The 21,499-nt window shown below is 51.2% G+C and overlaps 1 protein-coding gene across 10 annotated transcripts in view; it reads right to left on the minus strand.

Annotated features, from left to right (window-relative positions):
* Positions 1-3,986: 3,986 nt before the first annotated feature.
* The window catches only part of KYAT1 (kynurenine aminotransferase 1), a 34,819-nt gene continuing 17,306 nt past the window's right edge, over positions 3,987-21,499 (minus strand). For 6 of the 10 annotated variants that reach the window (XM_040632023.1, XM_040632022.1, XM_040632020.1 and 3 more), the window contains 13 exons: positions 15,390-15,600; positions 13,261-13,319; positions 10,564-10,711; positions 8,430-8,579; positions 8,262-8,348; positions 7,891-8,019; positions 6,311-6,431; positions 5,888-5,964; positions 5,690-5,779; positions 5,407-5,593; positions 5,227-5,306; positions 4,648-4,734; positions 3,987-4,546 (listed from right to left, as the gene is read on the minus strand). In XM_040632023.1, coding sequence (XP_040487957.1) covers positions 4,481-4,546; positions 4,648-4,734; positions 5,227-5,306; positions 5,407-5,593; positions 5,690-5,779; positions 5,888-5,964; positions 6,311-6,431; positions 7,891-8,019; positions 8,262-8,348; positions 8,430-8,579; positions 10,564-10,711; positions 13,261-13,319; positions 15,390-15,485 — 1,377 coding nt within the window. In that variant the 5' untranslated portion in view covers positions 15,486-15,600 and the 3' untranslated portion in view covers positions 3,987-4,480. Of the gene's footprint in view, positions 4,547-4,647; positions 4,735-5,226; positions 5,307-5,406; positions 5,594-5,689; positions 5,780-5,887; positions 5,965-6,310; positions 6,432-7,890; positions 8,020-8,261; positions 8,349-8,429; positions 8,580-10,563; positions 10,712-13,260; positions 13,417-15,389; positions 15,601-21,499 lie in introns of those variants that run through there. The other 4 variants (XM_040632026.1, XM_040632017.1, XM_040632025.1 and 1 more) reach the window with 2 other exon arrangements.

Below are 21,499 nucleotides of genomic sequence, written 5' to 3' on the forward strand. Positions count from 1 at the left end.
TTTTGCAAGCGCTTGGGCTGGGACGCGCTCGCTGGGTGAGCAGTGTCCGCGTAGGGGGTGGGGTCGAGGTAGGGTGCAGGTCTTGTCACCGGCCTCGGAGGTCCAAAGGGGCACCTTGTGCAGTGCTGTCTTGGATCCTTGGACGACTGGAGAGCCGCCCTCCGTTTCCGCACGAGCGCGACACTTAGAACTCCGCTCGATTTTATTCTACATGGGGAACCTGAGGCGCAGAGCTTGAAATGATCTTAGAATTTCTTTTATAGAGTTCTTTTATAGAGGCATTCATTTACTGTTTTTTAATTAACAGACTTTATTTTTTAGAGCAGATTTAGGTTTACCAAAAATTGAGCACATAGTACAGAGTTCCCATATAACCCTTCTCCCCCACTCATTTCCCCCCACTCTCAACATCTTGCCTTACTATGTACATTTACTATTGATGAACCAATATTGATACAGTATTATTAACTAAAGTCCATAGTTTAAATTAGGGTTCACTCTTTGTGTTGTACATTCTACAGGTTTTGGCAAAGACAATGTCATTTATCTACCATTACAGTATGGTACAAAGTCCACCGCCCTAAAAATCCTGTGTTCCAGCTACCCTCTTCCAAGCCCCTGGCAACCACTTATCTTTTTCACTATGTCTATGGTTTTGTCTTTTCCAGAATATCATTTAGTTGGAACCAAAGTATGTAATCTTTTTATTTATTTTTAATTATTTAAATAAGGTCTACACCCAAGACGAGGCCGAAGTCATAACCCTATTCCATTACACGGGTATGCCAAAACTTTGTTTATCCGTTCACCTTTTGAAGGATATCTGATTGCATCCAATTTTGAATAAAGCTGCAGTAAACTTTCATGTGCAGGTTTTTGTGTGGACAGGAAGTTTCAACTCACTTGGTCAAAGAGCTGGGAGCCCGATTGCTGGATTGGGCAGTTAAGACTATGATTAGCTTTGTAAAAAACTGTCAGGCTATCTTCCGAAGTGACTAGACCATTTGCACTCCTGCCAGCCATGAATGAGCTAAGCTTTCTTTTTTATGTTAATAAATTTGAGGGGTGCCTGGGTGGCTCAGTCCGTTAAGCGGTTAAATGTCTTCCTTTGGCTCAGGTCATGGATCTCAAGGTCTTGGGATTGAGCCCCAGGTCCCCAGGTCAGGCTCCCTGCTCAGTGGGGAGTCTGCTTCTCCCTTTCCCACTGCCCCTCCCCCTGGCTCATGCTCACACGCACCCGCTCTCTCTTTCTCAAATAAATAAAATCTTAAAAAATATATATAAAAATAATAAACAAATTTGAGTCAATATTTATTCAATCAAGAAGTAGTTATCAAGCAGGGACTCCCTAGTCCTGCATCAGGAACAGGGACACAATGATAAGCAAAAGCAGATGCTGGTCTGGAGTTTACAACCAAACAGAGGAGACACTGATTTCTTTTTTAATTTTTTAATTTAAAAAATTCCTTTTTAGGGGCGCCTGGGTGGCACAGCAGTTAAGCGTCTGCCTTTGGCTCAGGGCGTGATCCTGGCGTTATGGGATCGAGCCCCACATCGGGCTCTTCCACTATGAGCCTGCTTCTTCCTCTTCCACTCCCCCTGCTTGTGTTCCCTCTCTCGCTGGCTGTCTCTCTCTGTCAAATAAATAAATAAAATCTTTAAAAAAAATAAAATAAAATAAAAAATTCCTTTTTAAATTTTGTAAGTAAGCTCTAGGCCCAATGTGGGGCTTGAACTCAAAGCCACACGTTCTACCGACAAAGCCAGCCAGATGCCTTGGGAGAGATTAATTTCTAATTCAGTGTATGTGTTGACATTCCAGGGGTGTGTTTATCTCCCCAGCCTCTCCCTCTGCGATCTGAATGATTTATGCACCTCAGGCTGGCTGAGGTGACTCAATCTAAGATCTGGGACTTCTGTGGAGGTACAGATTGGAGTTATGGGCAGATTATAGATTGGGTCATGAGACATGGAACCTTTGGATGGGGTGGTTCTACCCACGAAATCTATGAGTTTACCCCACCAGGGACTTCCTGGCCATCAGGCTATGTGTAGTATGGCGAAGGGGCTCCGAGCCTGAGCCTCTGAGCTGGTATTCTGTTTCACAGTCTTGACTTTGGAACTGTGGGCGTCAGTACCGAGTCCTGGTTTGGAAGGGGAGGGAGGGAAGTGTACTATGCCATAGTGCGACATGCCTTCCGACAGCAAATCTCTCACACCAGGTGGGTATCCTACACTTCAATTCAATTCTGACCATAAGTACTGAGAGTTGGCAAAGATCCTATAGGTTAAGGGCTCAATCCCACCAGACCGCCCCCCGCATTTCAAATGCCAGCAGCAAGTGGGGTCTCTAGGCTACCCACACTTCTGCCTGGACGGCTACAAATTGGGGCATTTCCAGCGTTCCCCTGGAGTTCAATAATCCCATGAAATGATTCACAGCGCTCAGGAAGGTGCTGTACTTACAATTTCACTATAAAGGATACACGCAGAAACAGCCAAAAGGAAGAGGTTCGCAGAATAAGGTTTTGGGGGAGGGAGGTGCAGAGCTTCCGCGCCCTCTCCCGACGCACCACCCTGCCAGCACGTCAATGTGTTCGCCTACCCAGAAGCTCCTCGAGCCTCACTGATTCAGGGTTTTTTTAGGTGGGGTTTTATTCCATATGTATGATTGCTTAAAGCATTGGCCAAGGGAAGTGACTGAACTCACTATTTGGTCCCTCTTCCCTCCATCAGGCCTGGGGTTGGGACTGAAAGCTCTGACCCTCTAATGACATACTCAAAGGGGCTTATTGTGAATACAAAAGACAGTCCTAGGGGCGCCTAGGTGGCTCAGTCGGTTAAGTGTGTGCCTTTGGCTTGGGTCATGATCCCAGGGTCCTGGGATCAAACCCTGCTCTTGGCTCTCTACTCCGGGGAGCCTGTTTCTCCCTCTCCCCACCCCCTGTTCATCTCTCTCTGTCTCTCTCTCTCTCAAATAAATAAAATCTCTAAAAAGGAAAAAACAAAAGACAAAAACAAAAGACAGTCCTATCTCCTACGGAATTATAAGGGTTTTAGGAGCTCTGTGCCAAGAACCAGGGACAAAGACTAAATACATTTTATTATATCATATGTTCCCATCAGCTCCCCCAGTTAAATGTATCGTATGAGCAAACACATGGGCCGGCAATGTAAGGCCACCTCAAGTCCCCAGCACCACCTTCCGAATGAATTCAGGAGCTACTGTGGTTTTCCAGGGAGACACTCACCCCTGGGAACAAAGCTGCTTCTCCCTTTGCCAGCCCGATGGCTTTGGGCAAGTCACATCACCTCCAAAGTGGCGTCCTCACTTGTAAAATACAGACAGTAACTCCCATCTCAGAGGCTTGGTTTTTTTTTTTTTTTTAAGATTTTATTTATTTATTGGACAGAGAGAGACACAGCAAGAGAGGGAACACCAGCAGGGGGAGTGGGAGAGGGAGATGCAGGCTTCCCGCTGAGCAGGGAGCCTGATGCGGGGCTGGATCCCAGGACCCCGGGATCATGACCTGAGCCGAAGGCAGATGCTTAATGACTGAGCCACCCAGGCGCCCCTCAGAGGCTTGTTTCAGGAGATGGTGGGCATCTAAGCCCCTGACACGGGGGGGGGGGTGCACAATTAAATGAGCTCCTTTCTTCCCCTTCTGCCTAAACTCCGTGGCCCCCCTGGGCTGCACTCTGACCCCTGTGTTTCCCTGTGAGACACTCCACGGAGGCCGCACACGCACACGTGCCACAGGCACAACCCCCTCATCTGAGCCCTGGGTTCTAGGCCTGGTTTTACCACTAACCGTGACTTCGAACAAGTCCCTAGTCCCAGCCCTGCTTTGGGCCTCAGTTTTACTCCACGAAACACATTTGTACAAAGAGGGGCTGGGATCTAAGTTTCAGTGAGGTGCCTTCCGCTCCGTCCCAGTCCCCATCAGCGATCAGCATCACCGTGCGAAGCAGAGAGAAGCAGCCAATAAGGGTCTAAATAACTTAAGACTTTATTATGGGTGCCAAGTACTGGCTTGAGGACTCAAGCCGAAAGACCACTTCCCAAGGTTATCTAAGCAGATAAGGAGAGGGAGGGATCCCGCAGCCTGGGCTGGGGCCGGGGCAGGGCTGGGGCCGGGGCAGGGCTGGGGCTCAAGGCCAGTACACTGCTGGACTCTGTCCTTTGAGTCAAGAGGTAAATCTGGGGAGAACACAGAGGGGACCCAAGACTCTATGACCCAGCCTAGCGAGGAGCAGGGGGAGGCCCAGGTCAGGCCCACCGCACCACCGTGACACAACTACAGGTACTGTGGGAAGCGCTCCTGAATCCACCAAGACCACGAAGGAGGGCTCTTCCCCAGGGACATCCTGTGTCGCAGAGAAGGGGGCCCCCCAGCTCCATGTACGGCCAACCTGGGAAGGGCTGACACCCGGACAAAGGGCACGCAGGAGCCAGGTGGGGCCGGGCCGAACGGCGACGTCAGGGCCTGAGCTCAGTCTTCCATCTCTGCAGCTTCTCGTCCATGGCCTGGAGCGTGGACTCATCCTGCACCAACACCGATCGGTCCTACCCCTCTCCCCGCAGCACCAGGGGGCCACGGGGAGCTTGAGGAGGCCCTCTCTCCCCTCCAGCCCCCTGTCCTTTACCTTCACAAAACAGAACCGGACATAGTGGTCAAAGTGCTTCCGATGTGGCATGCTGTAGAAGATGGAGGCTGGGATGGCCGCCAGGCCCTGGGGAGGAGGAAGCCCACGTGTCAACGCCACCCCACAGCATGGCAGGCCTTGGCGCTGGGGGACAGAGAGCTTCCCACGATGGGCCGGGCAGGGAAGGTTAGCTTCCTGCAGCACCTCCCAGTGCTGGGTCAAGGTCAGAGGAAAAGAACGGCAGAGCATGGTTCCTAGTCCCTCCCTGTGTACAGAGGGGAGGTGGGAGGTGGGGAGGTGGGGAGGTGGGGAGGTGGGGAGGTGGAGGCTGCTGGGGGGTTGGCACGTGGCCGGTCAGGGCAAAGCCAGAGAAGAAATCAGCCTTAGGGTCAGAATTCTGAGCCTGATGAGCTGGATGCATAGACGAGATGGCCCAGGCCCCGGGACGCCCGCACAGCATCTTTTTGCAAATTCCAGACAGGGATGCACCCCCGTACTAGGGCTGATGGCAGAAGCTGGGCTGGATTGGGGGCCCGGCCTCTAAAAGCACCCACGGGGCCCTGGCCGAGCCCCGCCCACCTTGTTCCTGATCATCCACTTGACGAAGCGGCTGTCGTAGGGCTCCTCCGCATCGCCTGGCAAGTCAGGCATCTTGCTCTCTGGGGGACGGAAGCCACGCTGAGCCCTGGGCTGCCTCCAGCCCCGCCCCTCAGCGCCTCCCCCCCCCGCCGCGGGCCCAGCCTGGCCAGTCGCACTCACTGAAGTCTGAGATGTCTGCGATGAGGAAGTAGCTGCCCTGGGGGATCACGGGCCTCAGGCCCACCGACTGCAGGCTGCGAACCATGTGGTCGCGGGAGCGCTGCACGGCTTCTGGCAGCTGCACGAAGTAGCTGCTGGCCTGGCCGAAGCGCGCTTGCTCGTGCTGGAAGCTCTGCGCCACGGCGGCCTGCGGAGGGCGGGTGCGCACGCAGGGGTGGGCTGATCCGGCCCGGGGCTCCGCGGCTGCCCCCCGCCCACGGCCGGCTCACCCAGCTCTGCTCACCTGGCCCTGCGTGGGACAGTGGTAGATCGTGTTCTGGTGTACCGTGCGCAGGTGTTTCAGGAGCCGGTCCGGGCCCAGGGCCCAGCCCACCTGGACCAGGAACGCAGGGAGGGGGTGAGGCCCTTCGGCGCATTCAGCGCGTTCATCCCCCGCCCCGGATCATGGGGGGAGGCGTCGACCCGATCCTCGCCCACTCACCTTCCAGCCAGTGGCGCTAAAGCTCTTGCCAGCGCTGCCGATGGTCAGGGTGCGTTCCCACATGCCCGGGAGGCTGGCTGCCCAAGGCCAAAGAGAGTCGCTGCTGAGATGGGGGTGAGGGGCAGGGGAGGGGTGGTGGCCGGACCCCCCGCGCGCACTCGGGCTCTCGACACCCCGGACCCTGCTCTGTGCTAAGCTATTTACAGGGCTCATTTCAGCTCCCGTTCACGGCAACCCCGGGAGGCAGTGGCGCTGTGCTCTCCCGCTCTCAGAGAGGTGAAGCCACTGCCCCGGGTCACACGACCTGCGTGGCTCCCGACCCACGGGACCTAAACCCGGGGCCTGCGCCAACTCCCAGACTGGGCTCGGGGCCCCGCCACAAGTGTGCAGGGGACTGGAGGCCCCCCGGCCGGCGTGGCTCACCGATGCTGATGTGCTGGTGCCCGTCGTACACCAGCCACTGGTAGACCTCGTCGCTAATGCATATCACGTCATGCTGCTGGCACAGGCTGGCCACCAGCTCCAGCTCTGCCTCGGAGAACACCTGTGGGGACCACCCCCAAACAGAGAAACCTGCTCACAGAGATGAACGGACACCACCGAGTTCGCTGCAAAGGGCTTTTCCATCTCATCCTATTGAATCCCTTGCGACACTGACCCTGGGAGGTCTGCTCTGAACTAACAGAAAATATACATATTGGTCTCTGCCCCGTTGCAGGCAGCGCTCCTAAAGCCCTCATAAATGTCTCAGTGACAGAAGCACTAGGAGCATCTCTTGGTCTAATATTCGGTCTTTGACCCCCGACTCGGGGCTCCTAAAGCCCTCGTAAATTCCTAAGCAAAAAGAGCACTAGAAGCATTTTTTGTTCTAACGAGGTGACTCTGGGTGGGCACGTGGGTAGCTCCAGGACCGGGGCTGGTCACCAGAAAGACCAAGCCATGATTAGTAGCTTGGAATTTTCAGTCCCACCTCCATCCTACAGAGAGCAGAGGGGCTGGAAATGGGGTTAATAATAATTAATCACAGGGCACTGGGGGGCTCAGTCGGTGAAGCCTCTGCCTTCAGTTCAGGTCATGATCCCAGGGTCCTGGGATGGAGCCCAGTGTCGGGCTCCCTGCTCAGTGGGGAGTCTGCTTCTCCCTCTCCCTCTGCCCCTCCCCCGGCTTATGCGCACCCTCTGTCTCTTTCTCTCAAATACATACATAAAATCTTTAAAAAATTATAATAATTAATGATGCCTATGTAAGGAGACCTCCATAAAATCCCAAGAGCACAGTGTTTGGAGCACTTCCAGATTGGTAAGCACAGTCATATCCTGGGAGGTGACGCACCCCAGCTCCTCGGGATCCTCCTACACCTCGCTCTGTGTATCTCTTCACCTGGCTGATGTCTGCTTTCTCATCTGCATCCTTGCCCAACTCCTTTAATAAACTATTAAGCCTGAGTGTTTCCCTGAGTTCTGTGAGCCGCGCCAGCAAATTAATAGGATCCGAGGAGGGCGTGGTGGGAACCTCAAATTTACAGCCCATCGGTCAGAAGCACCGGTGACCAGCTGGACGGGCATCTGAAGGGTGGGCCCTAACCTGTGGGATCTGATGCTACCCCAGCTGGTGTCGCACAATTGCTGGGTGTGGGGCTCCCCACTTACGGTGTTGTAAGTGCAGGGGTCATATGAGGGCAGAGACACCCAGCTGGGCAACTGGATTTTCCTCGACCTCAGTTCTGTCGTGTTCCCATTTTACACATGAGAAGAAACAGCGAGAGGTGGGGTCACCATTCCCAGGGTCTCCGGGGTCATGGAAGCCCCTAGCCTGCTCCACCAACCAGCACTTACACCTTCCAAGGGGATTCCTGCCCCTGTCCCTGGGACCTTGGGGAGCCTTGGTCCTCAGAGGTCATTACAAGTTGCCCTCCCACTTCGCAGATGACGAAACTGAGGCCCAACACAGCAAGGACTTGAACCCAATCTGGAGGGGTCCCTCGGAGGAGGTCTCTCAGGTACCTTTCCCAAGGGGTTGTTGGGTGTGTTGAGGACTAGGGCTTTGGTACGAGAGGTAAACTTGCTGGCCAGCTCTGTGGGGTCCAGCTGCCAGTTGCTGGCAGAATCCAGTTCCCCATCCTGGGTGGGGCTCTGAAAGAGGAGGTGGAAGGGGGCAGCAATTAATTACCCACCTGACATTCAGCTCCAAGGATTTGGTCCTCCTTCACTGTCATCTGTCCCCACTCTCTTTCCTCTGGGGCTCCGGATACCCCTCCCCATCCTGGAGAAACCGGTCTCCTTTCCTTCCTCCCTTCTTTCCCATCTCCCAGGGGCCAACACAACACATTCCTTGGACCCCTTCTGCCTACCCACACCCCAACCAGCATCCTCACCAGCTTCAGGGTCACAAACACAGGGCGACCCCCTGCCATCAATGTCATGGGTTCATAACAGTCAAAAAAGGGCTCTATGATGATGACCTGGCAAAAGGATCCGATTAGATGGGGTCAGTATCACCCCTTGCCCCTCATCCTTACCCAGCCCGAGCCTTGCTCACTCACCTCATCTCCTTCGTCCACCAGGGCCTGGAAGGCTGTGAACAGGGCCCCATAGGCACCCACAGTCACCAGCACATTCTTGAGCGGGTCTATCTCCTGTCCCAGCAGCTTCCCAAAGAAACTTGCCAGGATCTCTGTCAGGGGTGGGTAACCCTGCCAAGACAGCAGCGGTTAGCCGCCTGGCTCAGCTGGGGCCCAGCCTCCTGCTCAGCTGTGTCCAGGCACTTCTAGCACTTTCTAGCAGCAGGCCTGAGGCAAAGTGGGCTCCTGTAGGGGGAGTCCTTTCATGTCCTCCACCAGCGCTGGCCATCGAGCCTGTTCTGTGCAGGCCCAACACCCAGGGCTAGAATCTGGCAGAGAACCAGACAGAGTGCAAGCCTTCGTGGAGCACTGTAGGAAGGAGCCCCGCAGCAGTGGCAGCTCCACGATTTAACCCCCTCCCTCTCAGTTTAAGGAGCACATCCATGCACCTGCTTATCCCAGCAGCCTTGCGAGACACGTATTATTTGACCCCCGCCATTTGACAGATAGAAAAACAGAGACCCACAGACAGGAAATGGCTTGCTCAAGGTCATGCACAGCTGAGGTGCAGGAACAGGACTTTATGGAAGCACCCCACTTTAAGAGGAAGGTTGGATCTGTACGCTCGTTTGCTGAGGACACTTAGAAAACACTGGAGGCTAAGCCAAAGGACTGAAACCCCAAGGTCTAGAACTTCACTAAAGAATTCACTCAACCAGACTTGATCATGTAAAAATTAAAAATTTCTGCATGGCAAAATATAGCGGGAGCAAAGTTAAAAGACAAAACATTGCAAACTAAGAGAAAGAAGTAAGATGTTTAATATATAAAGAGCTGTTATAAACCAACAAGACGAAGATAAAGACCCAAACGAGAAAATGTTGTTGGTCCTGAAAGAAAAAGGACGATGCCCCATGCACATACGAAAAGGATAATAATAGAAGAAAAGCAAATAAAAGCAACAATGAAATATTGCTGTAAGAATATATCAATATTAAAAAGATTGATAATGCCCACGGCTGGCAAGAGTATGAGCCCCGTGTGTTGGTGGGGGCGTTGAGTACATCTTTTTGGAAGGCAGTCTGACAACATCCATCACATATTTAAATGCTTACACCCTTGGACTCTCTAGTTTTACTTGCAGGGATTTGTCTGAGAGAAACGTTCACACATGTGTACAAAGATAGACACACAGAAATATTCACTGTGCCATTGCTTATATAGTGGGATAGCCAAACCAGCCCATCAGCGCAGGGCTGGTTCAATAAATTATGGCACAGCTAGACAAGGGAATACTATGTGGCCCTTGAAAAGAATGAGGCTATTCTGACATGGAAAGTTGCCCATGACATGCTGTTTAGTGAAATAAACAGGTTACAGAGCATTACAGTTACGAGTCCATTTGTGCTAAAAAACGCAAATCGCATATATTAGGTATATGCGTGTGTGTGTGTGTGTGTGTGTGTGTGTGTGTGTGTGTGTGTGTTTATATAAGCACTTTAAAAAGTTAAAAATTTAAAAGTCTAAACTATTGGTCGTAGTTATCTCTGGATACTGGAACTGGAGGAAACTTCCCCCAGGTAATTCTGATGCATACCAACGTTTAAGAAGCATTTATTGTTCTACTAAACCAAGGACTGACAAATATTTACTCTGTGACCTTGACAGGAAGAGTTTGGATTTAGAGTCAGATCAGTCAGCAGCTTGTCTTTCGGGACTCAGCTTACGTGTCTCCTCCTCCAGGAAGCCTTCTCTGGTCTCCCCAGATTTCATTCCCTTCTTCCTGCTCCCACAGCACTCCATCCTCCCCTATTACAGCATATCAAATATCTTTGTTTTCTGCCTCCCCCCACCCCCACCCCCCGCTTTTCCTACTGGACCCTGAGCTCCCAGCTCATGGTTTTTTTGTCTGTCTTTCCCCAACCAGGAGCTATCCCAGGGAACAGAGGAGACACTCAGTGAACACTGAACTACAGCCACACTGAATTCTCTGAGCTCTGCTCCAGAACCCTGACACCCATGTGGGCCTGATGCTCCGACAGGCTTGACCCTTCCTCCCCCAGGGCCTCCTTGAGGCCTGTGTCCCAGGGCCCCGGGGCGAGGCTGAGAGACTCACAAATGCCTTGGTATATTGATTGAGCATATAGTCACTGCTGAGGGCGAGCTGAAAGGCTTGAACTGCGAAGTCTGGGGGTGGGAAGTCAGGGAAGCCTTGGCCCAAGTTCACGACATCATACTCACTGGCCATTCTGGAAAACTCCACCCTGAGCAACAAAGGGAGAGTTGACAGCAGCCCACCCAGACCTGGACTTCCACCTGTTCCCAGGGTAGGATGAACAGGGCACTGGATTCATTCCAGAAAAACTGGATGGTTAGCATCTGCCCCACCTGAGATAGGCGCGAGGGTCAAAACCGGTCCCTGCTTTGGGATTACGTGGGCCGAGCACTGTGCCAATCCCGAGTCCTACTTTTTCAAAGTAGGCTCCATGCCCCGCGTGGAGCCCGGCATGGGACTTGAACTCACAACCCTATGATCGAGACCTGAGCTGAGATCGGGAGCCAGATGCCCCACCGACTGTGTCACCCAGGTGCCCCTATCCTACTCCATTTTTTAGAAATATTTGTTGAGCCTTCCTAAGTGGATTTCACAAACTGCAGTTTGAAATGCATGCTCAATAACCTTCCCATCCATATGACAAGTGTCCTATTCCTGAGTCACGATGGGGACGGAGAAGCTGAGGCTGGCAGTGATTTGCCCGAGGACTCCAGTTAGCGCATGGCCCAGCCAGCCTGTGAGTCTAGAGCTTATGCTCCAGACCATGAGCCTGGACAGCCTGGCGACCCACCAGCCCCTCCATCTGCCATTGGTGGCCCCCAACAACCTCTCTTCCGGCCCTGGCTGGTGGCCATGTCCTCAGGGAAACAGAGAGAGGCTGAGAGGCTGGAAGAGGAGGCTGGGGCGTGGCTGCGGGTTGGCTGGGGTTAGAGGAGTCAACCCAGGCTGCGTTGAATTTGCATAACAATAATACTGTTCCATCTAAAACCTGTCATTTTCTCCCCACAGCCCCACAATACCTCTGAAATTGCTGAGGCTCAGAGAGGCTAGTGACCTGCCCAGAGTCACGTAGCTGCTGAGAGCAGAGCTGAGACGCAAAATCAGGTGGGGCATGTTTCACGGTGACTGGGACAGGGGAACCAGGCTCCAGTGCCCCGCAGAGACCAGCTGACCTCTTCGTTGGGTCTCTTAGGTCCCGATCCTCAGGCCACCACTCTGGGGTTAGCAAGAACCTGGGGCCCTTTTTTGTCCGGACTCCCATGGCCCTCATCCCCCCGCACTCCCTCCTCCTGTCCCGTATATCCTCCCCAGGCCTCCTTCTGCCCTGCCCTGCCTTTGCATGAGACTCGGTCTCTCTTGGCCTCAGTCTCCCCTTCTGTATAATGGGGGTGTAGGGTTCAACAGTCTACAGGTCTGTGGGTCAGGAAAGAGTCTTGCTGCCTCTCCCAGCCTGCCTCCTTGTCATTTCCTCCCTCTGAGCTGGACTCTACCTTATCTGCAAAGGCCCACAAGGCTGCCCAGCCTCCCTCCCAGACAGGACGGAAGGCGATACAACCGAGGGGGCAGTCGAGGGGGCAGTTGGACGCTATAGGGGTTTGGGGCCTGGCTCGTCTGTCCCAAACACCATGGAAATCAGGTGGAAGATCTTTGCAAAACACAAATTGCTATACACGAGGGGAGTTTGAAAGAAAAAAATGGGGTGGGGGGAGGGCCTGGGTGGCTCAGTCGGTTGAGCATCCAACTCTTGATTTCGGCTCAGGTTCTGCTCTCCAGGTCGTGAGACTGAGCCCTGCGTCGTGCTCTGTGCTGGACATGGAGCCTGCCTAGGATTCTCTCTATCCTTCTCCCTCCGCCCCTCCCCCCCACCTTCCACCCCTCCCACGTGAGCACTTCTGTTCTCTCTTTAAAAAAAAAAAAAAGAAAAAGAAAAAGAAAAAAGAAAAGAAGAAGAAAAAAATGGTCCCATGTTTTGTAAAAACAACAGCCAACAACTTTTTTTGAAAGTACAGGGATGTCGTGTGCCCGGCAGGCTCAGTCAGGAGAGCAAGTGAGAGCAAGTGACTCTGGATCTTCTGAGTTTAAGCCTCTATGCTGCTGGCCGAAGGTGTTGGGGAGGGATTAGGAAAAATCCCTACATTTTTCTTACACACCGTCCCCCTGCATCCACTGTATTAGAAGTTACAATGGGCACACGCTTCTTTGATATTTAGAACAAGTCAACAGAGAAAAGAAATTAACCTCAGCACATGTCCAGTGCAGAGCTGCCTGTATTTTACCTTATTTTACTTAGTTTATTTTACTCTGTACTAAGCGGGAAATAAAACAATCCCTGGAAAGCCCCCAGTCTGGGGCTTGGGTAATGGCCATTGCTTTCAGACAGCATTTCGCCTTACCCTCCCAAGGCCCTTCAAGGGCGAAGTAATTAGCTCCATTTTGCAGCTGGGAAGCTGAGGCTCGGAGCGGGTGTGTCACTGCCCCCAAGCCACAGCCAAGTGGGGGGAAGCTGAGATTCGAACTCCAGCCTGCTGCTCCCGGTCTCACCTCTCCCAGGCTGTGGCTGCTCAAATCTCACAGTCCGGGCACGGTGGCCGTCCTGGGTACCGCCGAGTTACTGCAAAGCCAGGCACCCCCAGCCCTGTCCCGCCCTCACACCCGAGGCCCTTTTTTGTCCTGACTCCCATGGCCCTCATCCCCCCGCACTCCCCCCTCCTGTCCCGTACATCCTCCCACACGCTCCCCCAGCCCTGCGCAGCTCACCATGGGTTGTGGTCAATCCCGTCCAGTCTGCGAGCCTGCAGCCGCTTGGCCATGGCGAACTGGAGACAGAGCGAGCAAAAGGTCGGAGCGGTGGCGATGGGGCTCTTTTCTGACAACAGCCCCCGCCCCCTCGAGGGAAAGGTGCAGATCAGCAGTCTCGGAGCGCGGGATGGGCTCCAGCCCGCCTCCGCGCCCGGCCCCGCCCCACTCCGGCGGCCTCACCGGCCCCACCCACCGGCCTGGGCTCCACGTGCCCTGAGACTCAGACCGGCTTCCGACCAGATTCAAACCAGTCCCGCAGGTGGAGGAGGAGGAGGAGGAGGAGGAGGAGGAGGAGGGGGGGGGAGGGAGGGAGGAAGGAGAAGGACAGCAAGCGAAGCCCCGTGACCAACGTGACTGCGGCACCTTCCCTTTAGGACGGTCTGGCTAAACTCAGAACAATCTGGCTGGGCCCATTTTATAGATGAGAAAAATCACATTTTTAAAAATAATTCTTTTGAAGTAAACGTTATGCCCCACATGGGGCTCCAACTCACGACCCTGGGATCAAGAGTCGCATGGTCTCCCGACTGGAGCCGCCAGGTACCCAAGAAAATCACATCTGAGAAGAATATTTATCAATGTGATATGTTGACATCAATAAAAGGGGCTACAGAACTGTAGGCACAGTATGATTATGTTTTGTAAAAAATATACCCTACTACGTATTTGTACACACGCACATTTTTCTACGACCATATATGACCAGACAAAAAAAAGTTTGGAAGGGAAATACATCAAAATGTTAACAAAGGTTCTGAGTGGTGGAATTATAGGTGATTTAAGTTCAGGTGTCTTTCTTTTTCTTTCTTTTCTTTTCTTTTCTTTTCTTTCTTTCTTTCAAGTTAATGTATTTAATCTCTACACCCAATGTGGGGCTCTCATTCATAACCCTGAGATCAAGAGTTGCACGCTCTTCCAATGGAGCCAGCCAGGCGCCCCATGTGTGTGCTTTTCTGTGGTTCCAAAGTTTTTGTATGGTGAGCACACCATATTGGATTGATTCTAATATGTGCTTTTTTTTTTTTCTTTTTTTTTGCCTTGCGTGTTCTCGGAATCTCAGAATCTCTAGCATGAGTCTCATTGGCATTCCCCACCCCACTTTACTAGTCCATACAATAACGGTGTAACTTCCATTGATGGCATCATGGTTTCAATGCTATAAGGAATTACTTTTGAATTGGGGATGCAGCATATTTAAAAAAAAATACAGGGGCGCTTGGCTGGCTCAATCAGTAGAGCATGTGGCTCTTGATCTTGGGGTTGTGAGTTCAAGCCCCCTGTTGGGTGTAGAGATGACAAAAATAAAATCTTTTTTTTTTTTAAGATTTTATTTATTTATTTGACAGAGATAGAGACAGCCAGCGAGAGAGGGAACACAAGCAGGGGGAGTGGGAGAGGAAGAAGCAGGCTCCCAGCGGAGGAGCCTGATGTGGGGCTCAATCCCAGAACGCCAGGATCACGCCCTGAGCCGAAGGCAGACGCTTAACCGCTGTGCCACCCAGGCGCCCCGACAAAAATAAAATCTTAAAAAATATATACAGTGAAGATGAGGTTCGGGGGGGAGGGGAGATGGGGGATGCAAGTTGGAGGGAGGGAAGTTTGAGAAGGTTGGGGTGGGGAGGGGGTACAGAGGCACAGAGAGAGATAGAGAGAGAGAACACAGGAGGTGAATGGAGGTGAATGAGTACAGGAAGGAGGTAAATATAATGGGACCACAGAAACGTGGGGGAACTCAAAGGCGTGACCTTCAAGGATGTCACAGTAATTGTGTAAGTGAGGAAACAGTGCTTGTTGTTGGACTTATGTATAATGTATTCCTCAGCCAACATCTATTGAGCACCTACTGTGTACTGAACACTGGGCTGTGCTTAGGGGATGATGGGGAGCAGCAGCACCATGCAGACCATTCGGGTGCAGAGCTACAAGTTCGACATTAGAGGAAAGGGCAAGGGAGGGGTCCCCTCTAGGCTACAGTCAGGGAAGGCATCCAGAAAGAGGAGCGCCATGCATAGCTTTGAAGCCAGGACCATGCCAGATCACAGGGCCCCTGGGTGGGGCAGCAAAACACATGGGGCTAGAGCACTTACAGTCTGGTGCAAGCACCGAGTGAGAGAAGTTCCAGCCTTCTTTCTCTGGAGGAGCCCAGCCAGGTGCAAATAGATGGCTGCCACATTCCTGAACATGCCTCCCAGAGCCTTGGGACACTGGTGACTTCTCCTCCAGGGGCAGAGGAGATGGAGGAGAACACTGGCCAAAAAATGGCTCTGAGGCCAGGGCGTGGGTCCCCCACACACAGCTCTAACAACAACAACAACAGCAACAATAAGAGCTAATATTTATTGACTGGTCACTGTGTGCCAGGCATGGCAACAAGGGCTTTCTTGCATGATTATCCCTCACACCTACAACCCCCTGGCCCCCAGCAATCAGAGTGACCCTTTCAAAATGTAAATTACCTCTAATGGGGAAAAAAAAAAGATCCAGGTGAAGATCATGGATGACCCCCAACATCCAAATCTTGTGCTAAAACCAAATCTAAATCAGATCATGCCACTGGTTTACTAAAACACAAGGGACAGAAGAACGTGTTAAATGACACCACGGAGAGGTGATCCATAAATGACCCTGTTTCTTCAACAAATATGGTGCAAGGGAAAAAATTTTGGTCCAGGGCATGATAGACTAAAAGAGACTTAAAAGACGTACATTTAAAAAATGAATGCCTTGAAAAGGAAAAAGAAAAAAAGTTGGAGGACTTAATGCACAATTTCAAAGCTTACTGAAAACCTACAAGAACCAAGAAAGGATGGTACTAGCATAAGGACAGACATATAAATCAATGGCATCAAAGCAAGAGTCCAGAAATAAGACGCTGTCATGGTCAATGGTCATATGGTCACTTGCCATTTGATAAGACTGCTAAGAAAATTCAATGTGGAAAGAACAGTCTTTCACCAAATGGTGCTTGGACAACTGGATATTCACAGGCAGAAGAATGAATTTGTCTCCCTACCTCACACCATACTCAAAACTAACTCAAAGTGGATCATGGACCTAAATACAAGAGCTAAAACTATAAAACTCCTGGAAGAAAACTGGAGTCTATCTTCGTGATCTTGAATTAGAAGACAGTTTCTTAGATACGACACCAAAAGCACAGGCAACAAAAGAAAAAAACAGATACAATGAACTTCACCAAAATTAAAAACTTTTGTGCCTCAAAGGATACTGTCGGGAAAGTGAAAACCTAAAAGCATGGGGGTAAATATTTGCGAATCATAAATCTGAATTTCTCCAAGGAAGATACATAAATGACTAAAAGGCACATGAGAAGACGCTCAACATCCTTAGTCATCGGGCAAATGCCACTCCCTGCGCACTAGGATGTCTACAACAAATATCAGGGATAATCCCGTGTCTCAAGGATTTTTATGTTTATCAGCTAGAAACTTACATGGCAAAACAAATTCCTTTTATTTTCATTTTTTATTTTATTTTTTCAAAGATTTTTATTTATTTAACAGAGAGAGACAGCCAGCGAGAGAGGGAACACAAGCAGGGGGAGTGGGAGAGGAAGAGGCAGGCTCCCAGCGGAGAAGCCTGATGTGGGGCTCAATCCCAGAACGCTGGGATCACACCCTGAGCCGAAGGCAGACGCTTAACCGCTGTGCCACCCAGGCGCCCCATTGTTTTCGTTAAAAGAGATTTTATTTATCTATTTGAGAGAGGGAGAGAGAGCATGAGTTGGTGGGGGCAGAGGGAGAGGGACAAGTGGGCTCCCCTCTCAGCGTGGAGCTTGACCCCACGACCTGGAGATCATGACCTGAGCTGAAGCCAGATGCTTAACTCACGGAGCCGCCCAGCTCCCCCACAAACTCCCTGAAAAGTAGGAACAAAATTCAAAGAAATCTCTATCACCACTTCCTTTCAACACTGTGTTAGAAGTCCTAGCTGGTGGGACAAGAAAAGGAACTTCCATGTACGAGACCCGAAAGAAATAATACCATCACTATTTGCAAGGGGATACAGTTAACTACACACAATAACTCAAATATACAAACTGGTAAAATTAACGAACTCAGCAAGATGGCTACATTTAATATCTAACTTCGAAAATAAATGGCATTGCCACCCCTCCCCCAAAAGCTGTCTTTCTCTTTCTTTGGCCCAATGGCCAGAGGGTGCATTGAATACTCTTGGGCACCCGGAAAAAACACATGCAAAAGACAAACACAAAAGTCAGAGAATATTTAAATATGCTTCAAGGATGTTGAGAAACTGGAACCCCGGTACTTTGCTTCTGGGGATGTAAGATGGCACAGCTGCTATGTGACACGGTCCGGCAGCTCCTCCAAATGATAAACCGAGAGCTACTTACTACATGACCCAGCAACTCCACTCCTAGGTACGTACCCGGAGAAATGAACACATACGTCCGCACAAAGACTTGTACGTGCACGTTTATAGCAGCATTTCACGGTAGCCCAAAGTGGGAGCAGCCCTGTTGATGGACATTCCTGGATCAATGAAACGTGGTAAGTCCATGTGATGGAATACCATTCGGCAATAAAAGGGGATGAGGTTCTGACCTCTGCTGCACCACGGATGACCCTTGACAACACTGGGCTAAGCAGAAGAAGCCAATCACGAAAGACCACACATTACATGATTCCATTTACACAAAATAGGCAAAGCTCTAGAGATAGAGAGTAGATCGGTGATTGCCTTGGGCTGGGGGTGGGAGTCTGGGGGCAGGAATGGGGACTGACCGCTACAGTTACTTGGGTATCTTTTTGGCATAAAATGAAAATGTTCTAGGGGCACCTGGTGGTTCAGTCGTTAAGCGTCTGCCTTCAGCTCAGGGCGTGATCCCAGGGTCCCTCGGATCCAGCCCCACATTGGCCTCCCTGCTCAGCGGGGAGCCTGCTTCTCCCTCTCCCACTCCCCCTGCTTGTGTTCCTTCTCTCGCTGGCTGTCTCTCTCTCTGTCAAATAAAAATAAAATCTTAAAAAAAAAAATGAAAATGTTCTAAAGTTAGATCGTGGTGTGGTCATACTAAAAACCAGGGAACGGTACACTTGAAATGGTTGAATTATACAGTATGTGTGTATCAACATATCTCAATAAAACGGTTTTTAAAAATCACCAAGGTTTAGGGGCGCCTGGCTGGCTCAGTTGGTGGAACGTGCAACTCCTGATCTCTGGGTCGTAAGCTTGAGCCCCACACTGGGTGTAGAAATTACTTAAAAATAAAAAATCTTTAGGGGCACCCGTGTGGCTCAGTCGGTTAGGTGTCTGACTCTTGATCTCAGCTCGGGTCTCGATATCAGGATTGTGAGTTCAAGCCCAGCGCAGAGCCTACTTAAAAAAATAATAATAACAAATAAATAAATAACCTTCAAAAAATAAAAATAAAGTAAAATAAAATACAAATCACCAAGGTTTAAAAAAAAAAAGGCAGTACCCTTGTGGTGCCTACAATAATGTGTGTCTCTGACCGGCAGGAGCCTAACTGACTGAGGAGACAGGTGTGCTCAGAAATACACCCCAGGTCCTTAGCACTAAGGCCGTGTTTCCATGCGCTTCCCTGGCTGCTCGGCCAGTGTCTGAAACAGAGCGAGACAGGCTGTTGCTGGGAGACAGGGCACTCCAGAGGACTCCCATTGGTTTTGCTGAAATTTTCTTTTAAAAAAATTTTTATTTAATTATTTTTTAAAAAAGATTTTCTTTATTTATTATGAGAGACAGAGAGAGAGAGAGGGAGGCAGAGGCAGAGGGAGAAGCAGGCTCCCTGCTGAGCAGGGAGCCCGATGCGAGACTCGATCCCAGGACCCTGGGATCATGACCTGAGCTGAGGGCAGACGCTTCACCGACTGAGCCACCCAGGGGGCCTTGCTGAAATTTTCTGAGACTTGCACTGCCGTGTGAGACTTTTCCTCGAAACCTTCCCTCCTTCCCTCTCTCCTCCAGGGGGGTCAGAACACAGCATTGAAAAAGAGGTGAGGGTTTGGAGGCCCAGGGCGGGGAGTGTCAGAGACCCAGTAAGCAAATGCAACATTTGACCCTTAACTGGATCTGGGATTGGCGACAAGAACAGTGAAAGTTCCCAAAAGGTGTCTGTGGCATAGCTGGAGAAATCTCAATATGGCCTGTCCGTCAGAGGGCATGACCGAATCACTAGTCAATTTCTTTAGGGGTGATGGTGAGGGGTGTTTATGTGGGGGGGATGGCATTCTTAGGAGCCACATGAAGTATTTAGGAGTGAAGGGTCGGGATGTCTGCAACTTGCTTTCAAAAGATTCAGCAAAGACATTCATATACAGGGGCAGGGCAGAGACAGGCATTCGCAAATGCGGTCGACGGGAGCAAGGGCTGAATCTGGGTGCTGGGTGGACGTGTGGCAACCGCGTGATTCTGTCAGCTTTTCTGTAGGTTTGACTTCGTCAAAACAGAAAGCTGAGAGGCAAAGGAGGCAACCGAATGCAGTGCGTGGACATCTGGGGTTGTGAGTCCAAGAAACTGGCTATAAATGGTGCCCCGTTCCCATCCTGCCCCCCCAACCCCCCGCTGCAGGGCAAGCACGCCACAAAACCCCACAAGGTGCTTATTTCTTATCAATCTCTTAGGAAAGTCTGGAAAATTTGGTAACTGATTGAGCAAGCAGGGTTACAGGAAAGGGAAGAACGAGCTAAACTGGACTTTGACCTGAGGATGTGGGGCTTAGAGCCAGAGATAGAGAGAGATAGAGACAGAGAGAATGAACACCCTGGGGGTTGCATGTGGAGAAAACCCCACCTCTGCCCCGGGGGAACCAGAGAGAAAGAGGCTGCTTGGTTTGGAGCTAGCCACCCCAGATTCCCCAGGGAATGGTGCTCCGGCCTCCCTGGGACACCTCCCCACCCTCCCAAACCTGCCCTGGGACACCTCTCCACCCTCCCAAACCTGCCCCGCCCCTGGAAGCTTGACTACTTTGGACTCGTTAGTTCTCATTTCGGGCTCGAATCTGTGCCAGGCAGGAAAGGTTGGGTTAGAGCACGGGATCCTCAGCCATTATGTCTCAAGGGTGGTCCCTGGGGGAGCCGGCTCTTGCTCCGGGTGGGAATGCCCGAGGAAAGGTGCATTAGACTTGTAAATATCTAGACATCCGCTGTGTGGGCTCCATCAAGGAGCCAAACGTTAGGGGTGAGTCTGAGGGACACTTGTGAACACTGACGGACTATTGTATGATATGAAGAAATCAGTACTGTATTAGCTGTGCTAATGGGATTGGGGATTTCTTCCTTTCCTTTTAACAGTCCTTAGATTTTAGAGACGTCTCTTGAAGTACGGACGGCATAATATCTGGGATTTGCTTCAGAATAATCCCAAATGATCCAGGTGGTGGATGTAGGAAGGGGATGGGGGAACACATGAAGTAAGCCAGGCCATGGGTTGAGACTGGGAGGGTCAGGATACTCTACTCTCCAGTTTTGTATATATTTCGAATGCTCCATGTGCGTGAGATGGAAGTCACAGCCACAACACGGAAGGAGCCTGGGCCCCTAATGATCGAGCAACCATCAGTTATCTCTGGACTTAGTGGGGTGGGGCGCGGAGGGTGGGGTGGGGAATGGATCTTTTTCAAGCTGCTGTTATTTCGGTTTCTTTCATTCACAGGACATCAGCTCTAACTGTAAACCCTGTCTGTGCCCTCGGCCCCAAACCACCAGAGCACAGCCGAGACTGAAAAGTTGCAGTGAGAGAACATGCATGCCAGGGGGCTGTGGGGTCTCAGCGAGAGGCTGGTGGAACTTATTATGGGATTTGGTTGGACTTTGGTGGAGTGATTTGGGGGAGGGTCCAGGGAAGCCGGACTTTGCTCTGGATTGGTGCTTTCAGAAGCAGGGATCACTTTATGGGTGGAGATCGTTAATGTTTTTTTAAAGATTTTATTTATTAATTTATTTGAGAGAGAGAGAGTACGCGCACGTGGCAGGGGGGCTAGAGGGAGAGGGACAAGCACACTCCCCGCTGAGCACAGAGCCCAAAGGCAGGGCTCAATCTCAGGACCCGGAGATGGTAACCCGAGCCGAAATCAAGAGTCGAATGCTTAACCGACTGAGCCACCCAGGTGCCCCACAATAATCATATTTATACAGGGAGGCAGGCTCAAGTGAGGCTGGGTGTAATTGGGGGAGAAGCAGCCACCTACGTGTGC

The sequence above is a fragment of the Ursus maritimus genome, unplaced genomic scaffold (genome assembly GCF_017311325.1).
Source record: "Ursus maritimus isolate PB19 unplaced genomic scaffold, ASM1731132v1 scaffold_17, whole genome shotgun sequence".
NCBI lineage: Eukaryota > Metazoa > Chordata > Mammalia > Carnivora > Ursidae > Ursus > Ursus maritimus.